General features: G+C 40.2%; 1 protein-coding gene across 1 annotated transcript in view; it reads right to left on the minus strand.

Annotated features, from left to right (window-relative positions):
• ARSJ (arylsulfatase family member J) overlaps positions 1-1,114 on the minus strand; it is a 45,733-nt gene extending 44,619 nt beyond the window's left edge. The window contains exon 1 of the mRNA XM_082050962.1: positions 411-1,114. Within this exon, the coding sequence (XP_081907088.1) occupies positions 411-787 (377 nt within the window). The 5' untranslated portion in view covers positions 788-1,114. The remainder of the gene's footprint in view (positions 1-410) is intronic.
• Between the last annotated feature and the right edge of the window lie 22,783 nt (positions 1,115-23,897).

Consider the following 23,897-nt stretch of genomic DNA (forward strand, 5'->3'; position numbering starts at 1 on the left):
AATATACTGGAGAAACCGTAAAGTTTTCAGTTCCCTAACGCGGATTCCTCCTGTAAGTCACTCTGAAATCACACAGAAAACCTAAGCTGATTGCTTCCCAGTAATAGCAACATTACTTGACAACCAGCACGTATGTTAGTAATGCAGTAAATGTAAATGTCCTACAGCACTTCACAGCAGGAGTAGCTCACAGTGCTGAATCCTTATTGGCTCACAAAGCGTGAGTTTTTATTTCACTGTTTTAAACATATTAGAAAGTCCGTTTTGTCCCAGGTTTTTAAGTGAATCAGAAAGGCACCTCTCTGCCTACACGATAAAACAGAGGTGAACTTAGCCAGGTTCAACCCATGCTCTTTTCAACAGGGACAGCGCTTAAACTGGTGAAGTGAACGATGAAGTGGTAAACTTACTTTCCAGTGATAAACTGGCTTCTGGATGGTGTGCACATAGGCTGAACGTAATAGTTCTCCAGTTTAACCCCTTCAGCAGCTAGCTTGTCCAGAGTGGGCGTCCTGATCTCCGATCCGTGGTACCCTACGTCTCTGAATCCCTGATCGTCAGCCAGGATGAAGATGATGTGAGGCTGCGAGCTGGGGACGCCTGTCCCCAGCTCCTCTCCCAGCCCGGTCCTTGTCGCCTCTGTCACTCCGGGGCCGAGTCCGAGGCTGTCCCAGGACAAGTAGCCGTAAGTGAGAAGGCTGAGCACCGAGAGGCCGGCCAGCACCCCCACGGCCAGCATTTTCCCCTTGCAGAGGCGGCGAGGCCAGTTGCACCCACCGCGGGCCATTCACCTGGGCTGGAGCAAAAGCGAGACAGAAAACTAATAATAAAAAGAAAAACCAAAAACCACAACAAACCGAAGGAGTCTCTGACGCGCGGCTGGGGACCGTCAGGGGTCTCGCCGGGCGGGGGAGCGGAGGGGAACCCCTCTCATCGCAGCCACCACCAACTTCAACAACTTCAACCGCTGCTGCGGGAGAGGCGCCGGAGGCCGCTCTGCCCGGTGCTGGAGCCGGTGCCGGCCGGGTGGGCAGGGCCCTGCCGGGGGTCACAGCATCCTCGGCCCGCCTCCGGCGCCGCGCCGGGGCGCCGCTGCCTGCCCGTCCCGGGGCCGGTGCCCATGGCGGAGCGAGTCAGGGCGCCCCGGCGCAGCGCGGCCCGCGGGACGGGACGGGTCGGGCCGCCTCCCCCGCCCACCCGCGCCCCCCCGGCCCGCGCAGCGCCCTCCGCCCGCCCCCTCCGGCGCTGCCGGGCTGCTCCGTTCCTCGCCCCTCCCCGCGGCTCCCGGTGCACGGGCTGGCGGCCCCTCCAGGGGCAGGGGCACCCCGGCCCCAAGAGGCAGCCGGAGCTGCTCCCCGCTGCCCGCCCCCTCTGCAAACCCATCTGCTGCCCGCGCCTCCCCTCCGGCCAGCTCCCCCCGCAACTTCTTTCTTCCCTCCCCTCCCGGCCTCTCCTCCTTTCTCCCCTCTCTCCGCACCTCCCCCCCTTCCTCGCCCGGCCCCGGGGCGCCCCCCGCCCCTTCTCAGCCAGCGGCCCCCGCTCGGATGCTGCTGTTTCCCCCGCTGCTCCGCGCATTTGGGAGGCGAAGTCCCCCCGGGGCAGCTCGGCGGGGCACCGCCCGCTGTCATCTCCCGCGCTGCAAAGGGCAGCCCTTTCTGCCGGCGAGTCCCATGGCTCCTTCCCAAAGCTAGGTGGTCGTTTTGCCCTTCACTCCTCCACCACCCGAAATATTGGTTGTTTTAAGTGTTTCTGAAATCGCCACAAACATCTGGAAGGTATGAATGTACTGGATTTCTTTTCAGCCACAAACCAGTCACAAATCCCAAACCCTCGAATTCTGGTAAGGCTGTGGCAAATGTAAGGAATGCGACCTTTCAAAGTACTATCATTTTTAAAAATTTGGGTTAAAGTATGAATGTGCTGCAGCTGCAAAATACAACTTCACCCTAGTCCTGAAAGACACCAAAACAAGCAGAAACTTACATTCATGCATGATTACGCTAAACTGAAGTAAATGTGCAGGTTTGACCTGTCTAACATGAGTCATCATGACAGGAACAACTTTTACTCAAACTAGATTTTATAAAGCATTAACTCTTAACCAGCCACTTGGACAAAATCCTACAGCTAGTGCACCTCAGCCCTTGGAAGCTCCAGCTGCTCCCTGTGAACAGCTGGGCTGGCTGGTATCCCCCTGCGTGAACCTTTCTGTCTTTCGATTCTTAAAAGGTGATGGATTCTAGTACTGAAAGTTCAGTAGGCTCTCAAACATCTGCTCTGCTCCCCATGGCTCTGCATAACGCTGCCTCAAACAGTTTTCTGTCAAACACACTATTTTTAGATGGGGTAGGTCTTCTCTCATGGAGCACAACTTCCCTTGTGCACATCATGGCTTTCACTTGTGCACTTCTAACGAAAAGTTCCCAACATCAACCTTATCATACCAGAACATAAGGGGCAGCATGATGGTCAATTTAATGACCCCGAGTTAACATTTTTCTCTCCAGTACACCTTCCAGTGGATGCTTCAAAGAACCTTCCATGCGTTAAATGGATAGAGCAGACATGAGAAGCAGCTTCTTAACTGAGATCCATAGTGTGTGTATTGGTGTTGAATGTTGGCTTATGTACTTCAGTTCCCTTCAATAACATTTTGTAATGCAAGTGTCTGGATTTTGCCTGCCCGGATGCCTGCTGTAATTCAGTTCATAACAGCACTTGGTGTCCTTGTTCTGGGAAGAAAAAATAATGCTGTCTTGAGGGAAATTCGAGTCAACTGTAACTGATTTTGTGCAACCTAATGTGAAAAAAGATGCCCCCACTCTAAAATTACCGCTGAAAAAGAGCTATTTAGAAAGAGCTAAGCATTGTGCTGCAGTTCACAATGCTGCAGCAGGAAGAACACAGGAGTAAAAGTGACTTTAATGTGCTACCTAAGGACTTGTGTAGGCTGGAAAGTGATACTGACAAAGTTACATCTGCATTGTAAAACCTACAAATCTAAACTTCTGAGGTAGAACATGTTCTGAAATCAGAGGAAATTTACAGCATGTTAACTCAAGCTCTTTAAAAAACCAAAAACACCCAAACAAACAAAAATGAAAAACTAAGCTTCAGAACCTTAAACTGAAGAAACCCTTAAATTTTCCTATACTGAAATTACATTCACTTTAAAAGAATTCTGTATTCACATTTTTTAGTCCTGCTTTTCTCTCACTTTTACAAGACCAAAATAATATATATAGCAACCTAAAACTATAAATGGTAAAACACAAATTGGATTAGTAATGCTATATTGCCTTTAACCCACCTACTGCAAAATGGCAAACAAAATATAATGTACTTATAATATAAGCTGTAATAGAACCGTGGACCCAGACAAACATTAGAGCATCGCACTAAACATCTGATCAAATGTATGCATACTTTCTGGTAGTTAAATATATTTTTCATTAATTCTTTTTTTGTTTGTTTTAAAAAATATCATATACCAGCTATTACACCTATGATATAATTCATGCCTTATGATATCCACATACCTGTGACTAGCTATAAACGATTTTGCTTATAAGATCAAAATATTTCCAACACATCCAAAATACTCAGATTGGTAGGAGGCTGGCTAAAGGGGATCATTCCTGAGTAGGTGACCAACGTCAAGTAAGCAGAACTACAGAATCATCTAAACGAGAGCTTGAAATTAAGATTTTTTTGAATAGTAGAAAAAAATAATAATGCAGATGCAAGAGAGTTTTTCTCCCTAAAGAGCACAGCTATTAGCGGAAAGCAGGAGAACATAGCCTGCAATTTTCCAGGGCTGTCCCGTTAGCATTACCAAACCCTGTTAGTCAGCACCCAACTGCAAATGAAAACGTGTCCGTCAGACATCTATGAACTTGGCTTTCTTTCTTTACGGGCCTGACAAATCTTCCTTTTTTTTTTTCCAATTTTGTGAAAACAAAAGTAGGCTTATGTCAGCAAAATATTCTGCTAACCTATAAGTAAAGAGGCCTTGGAAGATAACGTGCTATTAATATTCCACCTAAGAAAATATTTGTAGACACTCAGGAGCTGCAAGCATGGTTCATACAGCCCATTCAGGATGCTCAGTGAAAGGAACAGAACAGCTGTGAAAGCCGGAAGAAGCGTTTTTCCCTTAGGGAAAAAACACAGAACCTTCATTGGTATTTAAACTTGAGTGCAGTGAATACATTAATTCAAATATACAGTCGTTAAAACTGAATTTATTATACCATTAGGAAATGATATATTTTTAGTACTTGTTATGTAGTCTCTGTGTGTTGACACCATAAAATTAACTCAATTAAACATGTGCAGAGAGGACGACTCTAGTTGAAGGCTCATCTATAGTTATTGTCAGTCAAGGCAGGGCTGTTAAACATTCCCTTTTCTAGTCGTTTCAGTTCAGGCTGAGATCTAACCTTTCTGTTTCTGAGACATACATATCTGACACACAAAAATAAGCCCAAGAAGATAGCAGCTTCATAAAGTTAAGTACAGCTGAAAAATTAAATGAGGCTGTTCCTTCAAAGCCAATCATGACAGAGACCAAAGAGTCAGTACCAGCATGGACAGCAAAGAATTAGTCTGGTTGAATGAGTTTCTGTCCGAAGCCTCAGCTCTGAGGAATTGCCCCTGGGAGGTGAGACTCAGAGGGATGTCTCCCAGTCCTGTTCCCTCCATGTTGCCAAGCCGCCTGCAGCTGGACTGGGTCAGGTTCAGGGAATGGGGAATCTAAAGGGTTGTTTTGAAACAAGCAAGCAAGCAACCAACCAACCAACACCCACAACTGTTTTAAAAGGAGACACACCCTGGGGGAACACAGATAAAAATATTTTTCCAAAAAGGAAAAAAACACATGTTGTATTTTCTTTCTGTGCCCTACCTAGCCAGCTGGTGCAGAAGTGAGATGCTCCTCTGGTGCAGGAGGCGGCTGGCACACAGCTCCAGCGTGAGCAGCATGCAAGGCTGGAAGATGCAATCTCTCATTCCATGTGCCGGTACATGTCCTGAGAGAATCTCCCCACGAGTTCAAGAGGAGCTGAAATAATAACAGTAAATGAGGTCTTGGGAGGACAGTTTGTAGAAAAAAATAGATTCCAGTACTAACAGTCCTGTGATAACACTATAACTGTTCTTCTAACACTTAGTTCTGTCTTAAAAGGGTAATTCTTACTAGGTTGGGACTACATGTTTCTTCTTACCTTCCAGTCAGAGCTGTCAGGTACTACAAAAGAAAGGTTTTGATTCAGGATGTGCATCCCGGTGCTCTTCCTGGTTATGCCTGAGGCCAGAAAACTTTGTCTGCCTAAAGAGCAGCTTTTTGAACTGTTATTTTTAGCTTAATAGCTACAACTGTAGTAAGAGCAAAGCGGGCTTTGACCTACACACACAGACAATATTCTTCCTATTTCCAAGAGGAGGAAATGTAACCAGGCGTTTCCTTTTACCCCAGTTAATTTTTTGCCTGCCACTGACCTCAGCGTACCTTCCTGTTGGGAAAGGAAAAAAATCAGGACTTCACTGCGTGCTCTTTCCCAGGTGGATGCTGTGCTTTTGCCAGGCACTCATCACTGGAAACAGCGTATTATGAACATGAATAAAAACCTGGTGAGTCATGGGACTTACATCATTCCCTTTGCCTTCGTCGGGGGACCCTGGTAATTAATTTACAGATGTGCTACTTGTGAATTATCAGATTCCACCCATGGCTTATTCCCTGGTTTATGATGACATAACCAGAATTTTGCTGTTAGCTTATTCTATATTTAACACAGATTTTCCTCAATACCCTGCTGTATTTCATAGGCAAAGGTCCAGATTCTGATCTCAGTTGCCTGTGGTGATGTAAATGTGCAGCTACTCAACTGATGCCAATAAGGTCACTCTGGAAATGTAGAACTTGACCTTAGATACAGGTCTCATGGCAGTCCCTGTAATGACTGAAACAACAAAACCTTCGGGGCTGATAGTTGCCTTGCTAGAGGATCCTCCTATTCCCAGTTACATAATGTTCATTATCCCTAAAGAAACAGAACCAAGTGTTCCAATCTGTATAGACCTACTGCTTCTGGAAACAGCAATGGGATGATATGTTGCCTCATGTGCTTCCTTAGGAAAAGGGGGGCATTTTAGTAGCAAATGCAAGGGAAAGCCCTTACTGAAAAAAGGATCACACAGTTCTCAGTGTTACTGGAGATGCTGTAACCCCTCTCAACTTGAAGTGGCTGTCTCACTATGTGGTAGATTCACTTACCAGTTATGAAGCCCAATCTGCAAAGGAGCTGCATTTATGCATTTACACCACCCATTCACAGCTAGGGCTTCTCACTTGTAATGGCAAAAAAGGAATTTTGCTGCACCGAGGAAGTGCACAAAATAATTTATTTGGCCTAGGCAGTGAGACAGCTCCCTTACCCATTTTTCTGAGTGCCATCCTGGGAACCTCTCAGGACTGAAAAAGGAACGAGCTTTACACACCCAGTTTGGTGGTTTGTCACACCCATGCCTGTGCCTGGCCATAGCCCCCATCTCTGATACTGCCAACAACATGTGTTAAGTCCGTGGGAAGTGTCCTTGGACGGGCAGACTCTTTGGCTTGCCACCAATGCAAGTACTGTTGGTGGGCTTCTGCTGCAACAACGCTAGTTCTCAGTTAAGGTTTGCCCTTAACCTCGTACAAATGTAGACACAAAATCTCCTTTGATTTTTTTTTTAATGCTACAGTCTGGATGTTAGTGAGTGACGGGCGTGGACATTTTCCTGGTTTTACTGAGTTTCTGAAGAGCCAAATAGTTTTAATAGATTACAGTGCACTTCTGGAGGCTGCCACAGCCATCAGGATGTTAATGCTTTGAAGGTCTGGTACGCTATTGTTAACATCTCTTTCTCGGAGAACAGCTATAAACTCCAATACAGTTTCCTTGCCACAAATACTATAGAACAAATAGTCTCATTTGTTCCTAGATCACAGGTTCTTATACATGAGGTCCTTGTCTTGTTTAAAACTTGTCTTAATATAAGTGCAATTACAAAGGCCAGAGCAAGAGAACTGCGGCAGGGCATGACCTTATAATGCAACAGAAATCTAGAAAATTTAAACAGGATGGATCTTTTCAGAATAACTGAAGTATTACCGTGGAGAGAAAGCTTTCCCTTTGTAAAAAAAAAAAATCCAACATTTATAGTTTATGAGGCATAATACCACAACCTTCTGCAAGTGTTTTACCAACTGCCTGCCATTCACAAAACTGCACAGTTTTTCCAGACAACAGTAAAGCTGAAAATACAAGATGGTCAAAAGGATACAACCACAGCAAAATATAATTCTAAGTATTGCTTTTGTCCTCATGAAGTATTTGATTTCAAGGTTATGGTGCACAGCTGCAACAAAGCTGCTCCTTTCTAATGTGAGCTTGAAGGGGGAGATGCTTTTAACTTGGAATGGTGCATGGTCTTCAGAAGGAGGAATGCTAATGAAGTGCTTGTAAGAATGTTTTAAATACTTGTTAAATATTAGAAATGGCATTTGGATGACTCACTACTATACAAAATACAAGCTTCAGGTCATGCATAGAGAACTTCACACATTATAATGTCAGAGATTACTTTGGTAATGAGTTTTAATTATACTTTATAATGATTGGCAATTAAAACAAATGTAAATACATTTTCAGAATGTCTTCTAATTCTACCAGCTGTGCCTGACCAAAAGGGAGTTTACAACATAATTATAACAAGCACATACAAATATGTTTGCATACACTTATAAGCGCTTCCTATAGTTACTGTCCTGTACTCGCCTAGAGGGCAATGGGAAAGATTTATCACAGATATGTCTTCATTCTTCGTTTCCATAGTCTAATGTTACAGTTTTGTAAGTGACTCTCCTTTGTTCTTTTGGAAATATAGCCAATAATGGTTTGATCCTTTCAGGTATGTTTTAAAACAGCAACAAATATTCTGGCACAACCCACATCTAGTTTGATATTTATAGTTTTGTCCTGCCCCAAAATGTTTTAGTGGTTGCTAACCTCTTAGGAATCTACAATATTTTCATGCTATGCAGCTGCTGAAACTCCTGTTAAAGAAGATATTGGCTTCAGAGCCTCTACAAATGTCCCTTTTCTGTGAGGAATGGCCACAAACTGCGATGAGCCTATATTTGCTGCAATTTCTCAAGTTGCACAATGCTGCATTGTGTTTTCTTCTATTGCTGGTTTTTACTAGGCAGACTGCTACGTGTTGAACGGTGCTAAGATAACTATGTGCCCGTTGTTTCTTTGAGTACTTTTGTTTCCTTCTCCAGCCTCATCTGTACAGTCTTTGATATACCCGCTGGACAGGAGATAGCATTTCTGGTGCTAAGCCTGGAATTACATGCACGCTGACTGACACACCAGCCTGCGAGTGCCGCTTGTCCCACCCGCTGCGGCTGCAGGAACTGCTCTGCCCGCTTTCTGTCCTGCCTGTACCTGGCTGCCAATATTCAACAACAAAACTGATGACATTCTTTCTCTCTTCCCCGTTTAATTCAAAATGACTGACCAGTCAAAAATGTGACAGGCGAGGCAAGCACAAATGGAATGATAATGGCTCCTAGAATGTTTGCTAAAGAAAAGCAATGCGATTTGGTTTGTTGTTACTGCAGCCTGGAAAGACGAATGACAGCCAGAATGTGACAAGTCAGAGGCTACAAGTTTTTAGCACAACTAGAGCAGGGCAAAAACAGTAAAACAGTATTTCATAGGTATTGCTTTTAAATTTTCATATATGATGCAGAACACCAGGACTGGTCAGGTGAATTCCAATAGTCAAGTAAAGCTTATAAAGAAATTTATAAATAGACAATGATTGGATATATGTTACAGATTGCCTATTGAACAAGTGGACTTAGAGCAGAAGATAAACAGGTTTAAGTTCTCTTCCTCTTATGCCTTTGCTACTCCACTATCCCTACATAATTATCCTTCTTATGCCCTACTGCCCCAAAAGAGCATTTCTAATAAGGATTTGATTGAATATAATAGTGCTGTATCACACAAAAGCCCCAGTGCAGAACAAATTGTCCAGTGTTGACATTTCATTCAGTGCAAAATTAAAATAATTGTGGCTGACCTGAAGCATACGCTGTTAGATTATTTCAGTGTTATTGAGGTACCATGGATGCTTAAAAGGTAATAATGTAGTCAAACAAACAAGAAAATAACCCTATGTACTTGACAGTGGTTGCAGAATGCAGTTTATACCACGAAAAATGCCTTAACATAACATGCACTAAGTTGTCACGATATGTCAAAAAGACAGTAGTCATTAACGGAGAAGGCTGAGCTCTAGAATACAAGGTATGACAACAAGCACACAGATGTTTTAAGAGATCCTGAAGGTCTGCATAACAGCAAAAGGAACTTGAGATATGATTATTAAATATAGGACTACTTGAAATTCTGTATTTTATCTTTTTTTTTTTTTTTCCCCTATTGGTTTCTCTGGTTGTGAAAAAACAATGTGGAAAATGCCATTCTAAAGATCCAGTTGGAACCATCAGAGTTGTGCTAGGCTTCATTTTGTACTATATAGATTGCTTAAAACACAGCAGTTGGGTTAATTTGCATTGAGTTCCTTGATATTAAGCTAATACTGGTAAATACACTGACTCACAAAAAAAAAAATAAAGAGCAGACGGAAGCATAGTTGCCTATGTTTACATCCACTATGTGCTAGGAGAACATAATGCCAACCAATGATACCTGCATTGAATTTAAAGTATGCGATTTTCAAAAGCTTAAAGTAATAATGACTCTTATTTTCTTCAGACTTGCACTCTCACAACCATGGTTCTTCACAGCAGTCTAGAATCACCTGCCTTCCTATTTCATAATACTGACAATATGGTTTCCCTTGCATATCTTTTTTTGAGTCTGGCAACTCATTCTGTGGAACATCAGACTGCTTCTTTGCTTCCTATGCAAATGGCTAAACATTCTGAGTTAATTTGACGTAAGAAATAATTTATCTTTTAAATTAGTGCATCTGCTTCCATACTGATGATAGAGTGAGCACATATGGGCAAGTGTCTTCTGAACAATGGGATAGATTAATTTTTATTTTATCTACATGGAAGATTAAGTAAAAAAATCTTGGAGTATGCTAAAAATGACAGAACAGTTACTGTGCTCTCGCTCCCAGGCTGTATTACTCAAAAGAACCATACTTGACCAAGTGATTTCTTTCATCCACTTATCAACTATTTTACTAGAGTTGTTGCAAGTGGAGGGAAAAACAAACCAACCAACCAACCAAAACAAACTCTGCAACTTTTTTGCTATTGGCAGGTCAGGATCCATATGAATTAGCAGGACAGTAGTATTCAAACTCACTAAAATCTTGCAGTCATTCAGAGTATTATCTTTTGAATACACAAGACTGATCATGGGCCACAACAATTTGTTGAACAAAAACATCTGTTCTGCATTCTGATGATCAACTGAGTGTACAAAGATAGAGAGTTAAAAACAATACTGAATTTCTCATTGAGATTTTTCTGATTTTTTCTAAGCTAGGAGACAACTGAGCAGTGGAATTGTGTGAAATGCTTAAATTTCTTGCCACTTCTTATCTCATCCCCTTTCTTCAAGGGTAGGTGGAACAATCCCCTCACTACACTCTTGCCAAAGGGAGCTGGGGCTGAATGGGGCTGGGAGCGACCACATTAAATGACTGAATGAAATTAAGATAGATGTATTGAGCAGGACAAGTTGTCATTTTTCTGAGACTTGTTTGCTTATTTCAACATCAAACTGTTGACATCACTGACTATAAATATTGGGAGGAGAGTCAATAAAGAAATCACAAAGAGATAATAGGTTTTACAGGAAAATGCTCTTGAGTTGCTAATATAATTTCTTCCCTTATTTCCTCTCTCAGTAAAAAAATGCAAACAAAGCCAAACCCAACAGAACACAAAAAAAAACAACGAAACACCCAACAACAACTAAAACCCCAAACCAACCAATTTCCTCTCCTCTCCCCCTGTAAAACACCAGCACCTCGCTCCTTCAACTTTAACCAGACCACTTAGTTGAGCTGGTTTCTAGTTCAGAATTATTAACTGCTAGGATGTCATTACTGTAGAAGAGTATTAAGAAATATATTATAAATGTAATCTGTGTAATTCAGTAATTGGAGCTATTCACACACTGAACAAAAGGACTAAACTCGAAAGCAGAACTAACCAGTCAAATCAGAAAAAACACTAACTGCATTCCTTCTGGAGGCACTGGTGAAAGCAGTGAAGCTTGATCTGGCCTATTCCTTATCTACCTAGAGCTGGGAACAAATGCCTCTTGTCTGAAAAATGGGCTCCTTCCAGCAACCAGCCGTTCCGGGATTTCCTGAGTTAGAAGTTGTGTCACAATCAATAATTGAAATGGAAATTAAACAGTTTTATATTGAACCTGTTCATATTTTTGATTTTATAGCCACCTTTGGCACAAGTGTCACAGTGGACAGAAAAGCAATTTCCAAATCCTTTTATGTTGCCTCGTGTTGCTAAGTCTGTTATGAATAATGGTGGCACGTGCCTTTTTTGATACAGACATCTTTTTTTCTGGAATCTAGGATGAAATCACCAGTTCTCTAAACTTAATACAGCAGTTATACATGTAAGTGACATTTAACCATTTGTTGGATTCAGATCCAAGTCTGGAACCCTTCTTAAAAAATCCCCCTGAGCAACGCTACAAATCACTTCAGCAGAACTACTGTATATTTCACGTCCTAGAGCATCAGGTGAAGGAATAACTAATTTGGCAGAAAATAGGTGTTGCTTAGGAATCAAAAGGTAATAAATGAATGCATTCATGAAGTTATAGTACAAAAGCCAACTAGAATGAAATTCAGTGTAACTTTGTATCACACGGAAATGTAGAATCTGTAGGCAGCAGTGTATTCTGAACACTAGGATAATAAAAAAATTGCTGATTAAGTTCAATTAGTGATTAAAAAGCATAAAATGTGACCTCTTGGATTCTACAGAGGACAATAAGTTCCAGCCAAATTGCTGTATAAGAGCATGTCATGCAAATTAGAGCCTCAAGGCACTATCACAGTGTAAGTAATAACAATCAGCTTAAATTTTGCAGGTAGGAGGTTTCTATCACTTCCTTTGGGAATTCATGAGCATTCAGAAAGTTAGCGATAGCTCCATACATTAAACAGGATTTCAGCTTGGCCTGGATGATTGCCAAAATTTATGAAAACATACCATCCCCTGCTTTCCCAAACTGGAAATGTAATAAAATAAGAATTTTCTCAGAACCTTTTATAGTGTTCTGCTTTGCTAATATCGCACATAGCACTGCTTGGATTAATTAACTACAACCCGAGCGTTGTCCCATGCTCATGGATGAAGCCCCACGGATTCTCTCTTCCTAACAGCGCCATCCCCGCCTCCAAATTCCTGTCAAGCATGTTTAATGACTCGCATCAGGCTGTCTTTTCAATTACACGCAAGCCTTTTGAAACACCTCCACAAGTAACCAAAGACTGCAAGGAAAGAGGAAACTTAAATCTCATTTCAGGAAGATCACTGAAAGAAAACTTTACTACACAAACAAATTTGAGATTCATCAGCATGGTCTGTTATCTTGCCCTCTCACCTCAGCACAGATCAGTTCTTATCTATTTTCATTAACTGCTCCTTCCTTCGTCCTGTTTCCAAGCAAGCAGTATTGTACAAGACTCATTTATACACCAGCCAGCTCCTGTGAGAGGACTCCAGACAGACACAGTCCTGCAATAAAATCAAGCTGCTCTCCCAGGTGGGTTAGCATTTCCTCCACCACAGATAGGGAGTAATTGAAATGAAAACCTCCTGTCTCCTTGCTTTCCCATTTGGGATGAATTACCCATGCAGATACTTCATTGGCCGCTCTGTACTCCTGACAGTATCATTAAGCTTAGCTCCACCAGGGACGAATCTTTTCATACACTGAACAGTAATACTTTTATGTTACCTAGTGAGTTTTGCGGTGTTGCATGTTACATAGGGAAGCAAATACCTATCCTGTGCAGAAAAAGTAATGGGCAGAGCGTTCAAAGCAAACATTGTTAGATGTCTGTATGTGTTTCTACAGAGCAACCATTTCCTTTTCTTTCAGAAGTACTCAAAAGACAGAACAGACATCTCCTATTTCTTCACCATTTCTTTAGAGTCCCGAATAAACAGCTGAATTTCTGCCACAGACTGCAGATGAGTTGAAATTTTGTGCAGATATCCTTGTGTGAACAGATCGACAACTTCAGGTCACTTCCCAAACGCAGTCTTGGAAAAAATATATCATTTTGCAGTGTGCAACTAAAGACATGCTGCTCCACAGAGCCTACAGATATGAGGAATGCGTTTTGACTAAGGAATGGTTGATTAGTCCGGAAAAAGCCTGAAGTGAAATCCATTTAAGTGTGTGGAAATGGTCCTCTCTGGTGAGCTGTGCATGAAGCCCTTGGAATGACACAAGCCACCACAGCATCACGATTCTGCAGCTGTTGAAACAATCGCCACAGCTCACAGGGAATTGCACTTCTTTTGTGTTCTCAGTTCCCCAGTGATACGCCTTATAAATGTGGTGAAATAGAAATGATTGCCATATGCAAAGGAAAAAGAGGAGGAAAAAATCCTGAGAAACTGTCATTTCCTTAACCGAGTGTCAGCAGTTTCAGCTGGTAGGTTGATGTTTACGTGTATGTATATGCATGTATGCACACACACAAAAGTTTTAATACAAATTAAAAAATATATGGATATAGAACAGTAGTTTCTGTTGATTTTTGATGTTCTGTATTCCAAAGTTTATTTCAATCACACTACAAGACCAATAATTCCTGCTACCATAAAACCTCAGAAATTTGGACATAGTAATGGCACTTGTGGTCTAAACTTCCACTATTGTAATTGTCATAAATTAAAAACATAAACTGTATTTTGTGCACTAGAATTGTAGTGTGAAATAAAATAATCAAGGAGGAATGTTTAAGTCTTTTGTTCTGACTTGCAGACATGTTTACTTATAAGTGCATTAAAGCTGTATCCCTCTTCTGGTTTTGGGAAAAGGGATATTAAGATACAAGCTGTCTGTCACTACAGGAAATTACTTCAAATATTATCTCTAAGGTAAAGAATAATACATGTATTCATGGACATTTGTAATACTGCCAAAGCTCTATGCCTTCAGATCATGGGTGAGGCATCTAATTTTCAAGGGATTTGAAAAAATACTTTTGTTTAATACATTTTGGATCTTACATCTTCTGAATTTTGAGTTGTTAATGCATTGTATTTTAACTTTTTATGCAAGAAAGAAAGCTAGAAAAAGGAAATCTACATTTCTTTGTTCACTCACACTCAGGTTTGAGTCCATAAGTAAATTTTCAGTGAAAAACTGTAAAAGCCACTGGTATAGCATTTAGCTGTATTTCACCTTCTGTTTGCATTTCTCTTTGGACTTTTGTTAATAGAAATAGTTATCAGAAGTGAAACCCAAAGACGATAGTCAGTATTCATGACAAAAATATACACCTATTTTACATAGAAGCAAAGTATTAGGTTTAGAACAATCAAGGAAGAAATAGAAGAAAAGTTGTATGATTCACTAGAAGATCTGTAACTGAGTTAAACAATGTAAACCATAAACATTGATTAACTGAATGCACACATGCCCCAAAATACATTTTGATTTTGCTAGCAGAATACATAGATTAAAAATAGTTCTTAAAATTATTATTTGGATGCTCAAACTCATCTGTAAAAATCACGGTCTGTATATAGGCAAACCACACAAGTTGCTTACTGAAAAACAAAAAGGCTTGTGTATGCTTAATACACAGACTGCCACTGATTAAAGATTGACTTGGCAGCTGTATAAATGTGACTTGAAAACATAAATGTCTGCTACAGCAGAAACCTGGAGCCAGAAACCTAGGAGCTCCCTTCCAGAATGGCCTTGTTTGCAACCAGCTCCATTGTCCTATTGCTCTTTTCTCTAGTTTTAACTATACTGATGAAGGCATTAATTTCAATTTCTTAGTTTACAATAAACCAGACTGATCTCTTGGTTTAAGCAGACCTCTCACAATTATTAACAATACATACCAAATCCTTAGTTCTATTCTTAGATGGCTCATTTCAAATATACCAAACAATTATCCCATAATTGCAGGCCCTAATTCCACAGACACAGTAACCTGGATGTGCTTGGTGGCTTGGAACAGGAAACATTGTTATTTTTCATATTTTATGACTAATACTGTAGACATCTTAAATCTCAAGTGCAAGGTATTGTGCTGATCAGACTTTGATCTGGAGCTTTGAGCCAAGTCTACTGTTTCCAGTGTACAGCATAATACTCAGAAGAAGAGTCCCTTGGGTAATATTTTTGGGGTAAAAAGACTGAAGTGTGCAAGGCTGGATCTAAGTCATACTAACAAATAATACACTGTTGTCAGTGGAGATTTTTATATAATTTAACTTATAGTTGCTGAAGGTTTGCATGTGTAACTCCTATGATTTCCAGACTACAAGACTTCCTATTCACCTGTTTGTTTTCAATGGTTTCCACATTCTGTTGAACCACAGAATTTCAATATATCACGCACAGAGAGAGCTGTCTGCCTAGGGATACACCAGAAAATCCAATCCGAGTTAGCTGCAGCTAGGAATGTTAAAATGGATTCGTTAAACTCCCTGTGAGGTCACTTGTAGTCAAAGTTAAAATACCTTGATTTGATTTAGATTGCTCTGAGATACCCTGGTGTAACTCCCTCCTAATTGTTTGCACTGCAGAGCCTGTCTCTGCTTTTTCTCCTGTCCTGTCAGTTTACATCATTCAAATAGATTACGTCAACTTGGCGAGTTGAACTAGTTTAGCAAGAAAACAATTATAGGCAGGTGTTTTTTTGTTTTGTTTTGTTTGTTTCTTTTTAATTGGAAGTGACAGGACCCCAAACATTTTCTGCTACAAATTCTTTGAGTAATTTCTATACCTTGTAAAGAGCTGCTAGTCACCAGTTAGGCTCCTGGAACCTTCTAATTTGCCTAACACAATTAAGAAAAGCGAATCCAAAAAAGCTATGCTACAGAAAGCTGCGCATTAAGGACATGGAGTGTTTGCTTTGACAGTAGCATAAAATGGAGATTCCAAAATGTTTTCTCACACATTGTTTATCATACTGTTACCTTACGAATAGTTCTGCCCCAATGCACAGAAAAAGCAGTGAGAATGCCTATTTTTGGCAACTCCCATCCCCTAGACCAATTTAACATTGGGTCTAGAACAGTATCAACTAGAGAAATAACCTTCCCATTGGGATTTCATGGGGACATGTTATTCCACTGACTTTCCTAACACTCAGTGTAGACTTACACATCCACATTATTTTGCATTTTGGAGAATCCAGTGAGGTCATTACCACAAATTTAAGCGAACCAAATATGTTTTATATTTATGATATTTTTTGCCACATTTTGCATTTTAGGTGTTTTTAGTTGAGCATTTTTTGCCAGCTGTTTGCCTATAAGAAGGGTAAACTATAAAACCAGTTTCAAACTGTAGATGGTTTTAAAATCATATGAAGTTAATGGCAGCAGGTAGAGACAGTAGCACTCAGTAAAATTTAACTAGTTAAAGTAAAGCTGGCACCAGCGTTTTCTCTGTTATTCCTTTGGAAATTACTGTATGACACTTTGTGCTTCGAGCAATCTGTCTCCTTTTTGTTATTGCACTGATTGTAGAGATTTGCTTAAGGACATATTTATTTGTTTTAGAAATTCTTCTGGAAGAAAATTTAACTGAACACTGATGCAAAGTGCTGTAATATCCTGTACTGAAGTGATTTTAGTGTATGTATGAATATTGTTGTTTCTATGGTGATCGAGCACTATTTTACAGATACAAAACCTAAATCCACATAGGCAAAAACCAAGCACAAACACACACACACACACACACTTGCTGAATGCTTTTGGAACCTATTCAGGATGATTTATCTTCTGACAGTAAATTTCCTACGTATGTAACATTCACTAAACACTGTGAGCACTATGTACAACAATTTACAGGCTGAACTACACCCTGGGAAGTTTTTTATGCCAGGATAGAAGAAAGTCAGCCAGAAGGTAAAATTGGGGGGAAGAACCCCACCCACATTCCTGCTTGCAAGCATTCATATTCCTCACTGAAAAGAGAGGGAAATGAAACATGGATATATAAAAATAACTGCTTACTAGTAACAAATAAGCGACTAGAAGTGAAAAAACTAGGAAATCCACTTAAGAGAAATCTGCTGGCATAACAACACAACTAACAACAGTCATGTAGTTCTTGATGCTCTAGAGAGAGTGACAAAAACTGTATGATAAGTACAATTATAGGCCAAAGAGGCATGATTTTGCTAATACATTTTTTGACTGAACTGTGCAATGTCAAATGGTATGGATGCACTACCAGGACTTCTTCTAGCATGCCCAGTGAAAACTTTAAGAACTAGGATTTCCTTATATGAGAAACAGAAAAAAAGTGCTCCACAAGGAGATATGAAAACAGAGAAGTTTGCAGGTGGCTTCTTATTGAACTTGGGCAATTTTATTTCTCATTTTGCATTTCTCAAACAGCAGCAATGTTTCATGCCTATACCATGTCTATGTGGTTTATGACTGAGACACATCACAGATCTATCACCTATTATGACAAACTAATTATTTGGGAATTACTGCTGTGAGAAATGTGAGCAGAATTTGCTTTACAGTCTCAGTACATTTGAACTGGCAAATGTATGATGGATATGTCTTATTCCATAAAGAAAAACAACTTTATAGTCATCATTAACACAAGCTGTAAATGTTATACAATACAATTCTGTAAGAAGTTCTTACAGGCATGGACGAAATCCATTACAGCTTATATGGAATATAACACACAAACGCAACCTCTTCAGCGCACCATCTACAAAGAAGGAAACAGAAATGCAGAAACACTGATGCAATAGAAAACACATTTCTGATTTGCAGAAATGTAGCACGGTGATGTAATTCAGTACATATGTGACCCAAGGGTAAGTCTGTCAGCATAATAAGGATTTTCACAATGTACAAGAGTCGCCTGAAGGCATTTGGAAACACCTTCTCCCCGCTGGCTCCTAACTGTCCTTGGGAGTGTAATGAAATGGAGTCTGGTTCTGCACGATCTCCTTTACCATACTCTGACTGTGACCTTGATCCTGCAAATGCTTAAATACATGCTCAAGGTTTCTACCATGAACAGTCCCACTACTTGTATGAAGCAAGTAAAACAAGCATGCAAGGGTTGGCAGAAGTGGAAACCATGCCTCTTTTTAGTGTTACCACCTAACTGCTGATGGGATAGAAATGGGTTCAGGTCCTTTGACGTTTTACAATACAGAAGAATACAAGGTAAAAACAAACTGCAGAATCTATATTTTTATCACAAAAAATGAATAACAGCCACCATGACCCCACTAAGGAATAAAGATCTCTCTTAAAAAGTTTAATGAAGAGGAAAGCAAGTAACAGGATAAAAAATCCAACCAGTACTGCCTAATTAAAACAGATCAAGTCATGTTTTCCTCTGCTTCTTTATGGATGTAAAGTTGTATAAAACAGGCAGAAGTAAACACTGGATAATAATTGGCCTTATTCTTAATTCTCTTTCCTGGAAGACCCAAATAATTTCAACATGATCTCTTTCTGCTTTTCCAAACACGATTGTGGGCTTGGAGACCATATTTGGCAAAGGTGATACAGTAATGTAAAAACATGCAAAGGGAGCGGTTCACTTTATAAAGCACTCATGTTTCTCTCCCTTTCTTTTCTCCTTTTATAGTTTCTCCAGCCCATGCTACTGAAAGAAATGATGTGGCTGAAGAACTGGGCTGGGGTTGAGAGATTGGTTTCTGAGGTCTGGTACAGACTTCTTGTATGATGGTGAGACAATAGATATTACAAGAGTACAAGCTAGTAAGTGTCACCATATGAATAATTTTGTTCACACAGATACTGTTAAAACGATGCCAAACAAGGAAGAAATCTTAGGTATTTGCTAGTATTAAAATAGTTGAAGAATGAAATATGGATTGGAAGGAATTAGTAGCATCAAGTAACAAATTTGGCACATATTCTGATGCTCAAACTTGATACAAGGCGAACAGCTGTGCAAACCAAAACCAAGAAAATAAATGGTACTGTTTCTCTAGTAAGGAGTTATATTCATGGACTAAAAGAACAGCTTGGGAATCAGACAAATTTATGGAAAAAAACTGTGTCTAATGAGAGAAAAGAGCCAAGAGAATGTTCAGATGCTAAGAAGGTATTACAGCAAAAAGAAAAACCAAACCAAAACAAAACCAAACAGGCTTACTGACTATGTAAGGAGAAAAAGCAGATCTATTATAAAGGAAAGGAAGTTTTGAGTTGATACAGTTTAATTTCTGGATACAACAGGATCTTTCTAGTTTGCCAAATTAATTAGTAAATGAATATAGAATTGCAGAGTTTTCTGAGCCTCTAGAGAAAAATTAGTGGTACTGGCTGGTACTGCCATTTGTTAAAAGCTTTTTGGGGATTCTGCTAGAAAGACAAGTAATCGCTTCTGCTTTCAAGGGTAAGCAAAAGAAAGTGGAATAGACTGAATTCATAGATGTCAAGCATTACCTCCACTGCATCGCACTTTTTATGTTTATTTAATACACTGCCTGAGACACAGTGGGTTACAATGAGCCTTACGAACTTGCAATTTGTCATGGGTGGGCTACAACATGGAGTTCACTGACCTAAAGGAGATTTTTCCAAAGAAGGATGGTTTCTTTTTTTAATTAGAGTTGCTATTGTACTCTGGAAAAACCATGGGGTCATGCCACCTTTCTGAATCTGTAAGGTACATCCCAAGTAGTGTTTTCCAAACCCCCTCTTCTATTTGGGAAAAGAGGTCTTGGGCACTTAGGATGCAGTTGGCCATTCCTTTTAACAAAGCTACTAATAACCAGATTTTTGGGGGGGTGGGGTGGGAGGGAAGAAGAAGACTAAGTGGTTCTGCAAGTTGCATTCTGTACATTTAAAACTACAACTGGGCTCCAATTAAAGTTTCAAAGCACACGTAAGGAAGGAGACGAAGATAATTGCTGGAAAGGGAGTCTCAACGAGAACAGGAGTGATGAGATATCCAGAAACAAGCAGAAACTGGAAGGTTCATTGGGCACCATCCAGAAATAGCAAATTCTCCTTTCAACTGCAATAACTCCCATGTAGTTTGTGGGCTTCGCCCTCCTGACATAATTTCTTCCCATAGACTTCAGATTTCCTTCTTACTTACTTCACTGTGTACAGGCCCTCATACGTAACAACTCCATCATCAAGCTGTCAAAATCATCTCTGCTTCTATGTAACATTAGCAACCCATACGCCTCTGTTGGAGACAAATCACAAATCTCCTCTTGCTCCCAAGAGCTCCTTCCTCACTGAGATATCTATTGTCATTTATATGTTTCCCTGAAAGCAAGGCTGAGTGAAAAAGGGTCTTCTGTTTTTCTGGTGATTAAATTCGAGCTGAAAACCACAAGAGCTGTGTGTTTGATCATTTTTCCCTTTAAAGCAGTCACTTAATGTCAGCACATTAATTTCCCCATAAACAACGAGGAAGCTTGGGCCTGTACCTTTTCTCTTAATTTAAAAAGAAAGAGAAGATAAATACACGAACAGCTGAAAATTTGGGAGGAAGAGAAGGTATACATTTTACCTAAATTTTGCTGGGGTTCAAACTAGCTTCATTGCTGGAGTTAAGGTATTAGTTGATACTGTCCAACATCACCTGCTGTCCTGGTCTTGGCTAGGAGAGTGTTAATTTTCTCCCTAGTAGCTTGTATGGTGCTGTGTTTTGGATTTAGGACAAGAATAACATTGACAACATACTGATGTTTTAGTTATTGCTGACCATTCCTTACACTAGGTCAAGGACTTTTCAGCTTCTTATATTACTCTACTAGTGAGTGGGCTGGGGGTACATGAGAAGCTGGGAGGGGACACAGCCAGGACAGCTGACCCCAACTGACCAAAGGGATATTCCGTACCATATGACATCCTGCTGAATTAAAAACTGGGGGGAACTGGCCAGTGGACCACTGACTGCTCAGGGACTGTCTGGGCATTGGTCAGCAGGTGGCGAGCAATTGCATTATGCATCACTTGTTTCATATATTCTTTTATCATTATTTTCCCCCCTTCCTTTTCAGTCCTATTAAACTGTCTTGATCTCAACCCACAAGTCTTTTTTTCCAATTCTCTTCCCCATCCCACTGTGGGAATGAGCAAATGGCTATGTGATGTTTAGCTGCCTGCCAGGTTAAACCACAGCAGCCGCCCAAGAAGTCTAACCTGGACACGTATGTGGATTTTACTCATGAGTTATCTTTGATCACAGGAAGTTGGAAACCTTGAATTATTTCATCTCCACTTATACCTCACCCCCAGCCTTCGGGAAAAAACAATGTTTTATCACCACTCTGGTATCTACAAACAAGGCACAATGGGAACGAAGCAGTAAATTCAAAGGAAACCACCCAGTTACTGCTTTAAGACACAAGCCTTGACACATCCTAAGATAAAGGGAACAGTACAAGGTTTTTTTTTTTTGCCTTTTCTTTTCTTTTTTTTTTTTTTTAAAAAAAGGAACAATGACAGCTAAGTTCAATCATGCAATATGGTATAAAAACTCCCTTGACAAACTGGCAAGCAGCTTCGAGCACAATCCCATATACAGAGCAAACCAGCATATGCAGCCCCAGGCTGCATTTTCATGTTACAAAGGATTTGGCAACAATTCCCAGCTTTCCTCCTGGCACTTGTTCTTGACTCCATGTTCCAAGGCACCTTTCCTGTGACAGTTTGAAAGGTTGCACCATGAATTGTCTTAGAGAAGTTTTTGGGAAAAACATACATTTTAAGTCACATGAGCCCATCTATTTCATGAAAAGAGCCTTCAGACTCACTAGATTATGTTGGCACTAGTCAGGTGTAGTGAGCTACAGTGTGAGGGCACAATGCCATGAAGTCAAACTGCCGCCAGACTCTGGGCATCATGAAACCAGGGCCATAGCTATTAGAAATCAATGTGTATAAATTCAGCTGTCAGCCACTGAAATTGCTGCACCTCTGTTCTCAGATAGCACCACAGTTTAATTAAGTGTTGATGTGTTTTGGGTGGAAGCCTCTCAGTAGCGCTGCTTCTGAAGAAGTCATTTCATTTTAAAAAGGGTGTGGGAACAGAGGCCTCTCCCATATTAGAGAAATATTTTTGAACTGAATTTGCGTTCCACTTATCATTGTTTTCATAGTAGTTGGATTTAAACACAAAGGAAAAAAAATACATCACAAATTATATTGCTATAAAACATTAAGGGTGATCACACAATCAGTGGAAAAACTATTACTCAATCTCCCAATATTGTGAGAACTTTAATTTGTTTTGCCTATGCTTTCCAGGTTTATAAGAGGGCAAATGTGCCTTGATGTTTGATTGCTACATATTAGATGGTCTCTGGTTGGCAGAGGGAGAACATTATGCTGTTACTATAGGATATGTCTATTTTCCTGGTTAAAATGATTGTTTTACATCTCACCAAACCTCTGCAACAGATTAAAAATTACTGTAAACAAATCAAGATGCAGATTTACAGCTACTTCATTACGTGTTTTTTCTCCTAAAAGAAAGAAAGCACCTCCCTCTCCTCCTTGCACGTATCTTAGAATCTTTGTGGTATTAAATGCAGGCCAAATGAACATATGGCAGTTGGATTTCTTCTGGATGAGGTCATTTTGAAGTGAGGTCTCTTTTCTCCCTCTACAAACACTTACATGCTGTCCTCAGAATTTGGCCATGACATTCCAGATAAAATTATCAGTTTCCCAGTCCTTAGTATATCTCCTCAATTTTCTTTTTAAAGTCAGCGCAGGGAGGATAACCATGTCACTGCAGAATAGCTAACAGATTTTTTGGATTCTAGCCAAGATGTTGTTTTATAACTGCTTTTTGCTATGTTTTGGTTTCATTTCACTCCTTGTGCTGCCAAAATAGTTGGAGGTTTGGGTGTGTTTTCAGGAGTAATTTCTGCAAGAGTATAAAATGACTTCTATAGTGCAGTTATTTCTCATTTTGAGAAAATTCAGGCAGCTCTTCTTGAGAAAAAAAAATAATTAAGGTAATATTGCAGGAATTTGGTTTATAATTTAAGTGTACTTCCCAACAATAAAACCCCCATAGCATCAAGACAGGTTTCTCAGCCATATCTCACATAAGCCTTTCTTTGGATAGGCTGTTCTCAAACAGGACGATAGCAGCAACCGATGATGAAATTGCATGTTAACAGTGATTTACTGACACGTGTTTTGTGTTGCATTCTAGCTGCACCAAAACCACCAGGGATTGCATACAGGGAACACAGAACCATAAGAAACAGGGTTTTGTGCAAGCATGAATTACATAGAATGGATTAGATCTAGAATTGGCAAGCAAAAAGAGACTACCAACAAAGATGAAATTCTGATTAAGAAAAGGATAAAAGGATAGTAGACCAATCCACTAATAACATACCTTAAATGATTTCTTTTCTCTCATTGGAAGACATCCTCTGTTTTCACATTTCTGTAAACAGAAGTGAATAGTCATTGCAGACAAAATCTTCCAAACATTTAACTTAGTTATTACTATAATAATAATAATGGTAATTAGCAATAAAAGGCATGATTACTTAAATCCAGCTTATCTTTTTAGCTCATGAAATCTTCATTGCACACTGGCTCACATTCATGGGGAAAA

Source organism: Streptopelia decaocto (genome assembly GCF_964273445.1).
Source record: "Streptopelia decaocto genome assembly, chromosome: 4".
NCBI classification, from domain to species: Eukaryota; Metazoa; Chordata; class Aves; order Columbiformes; family Columbidae; genus Streptopelia; species Streptopelia decaocto.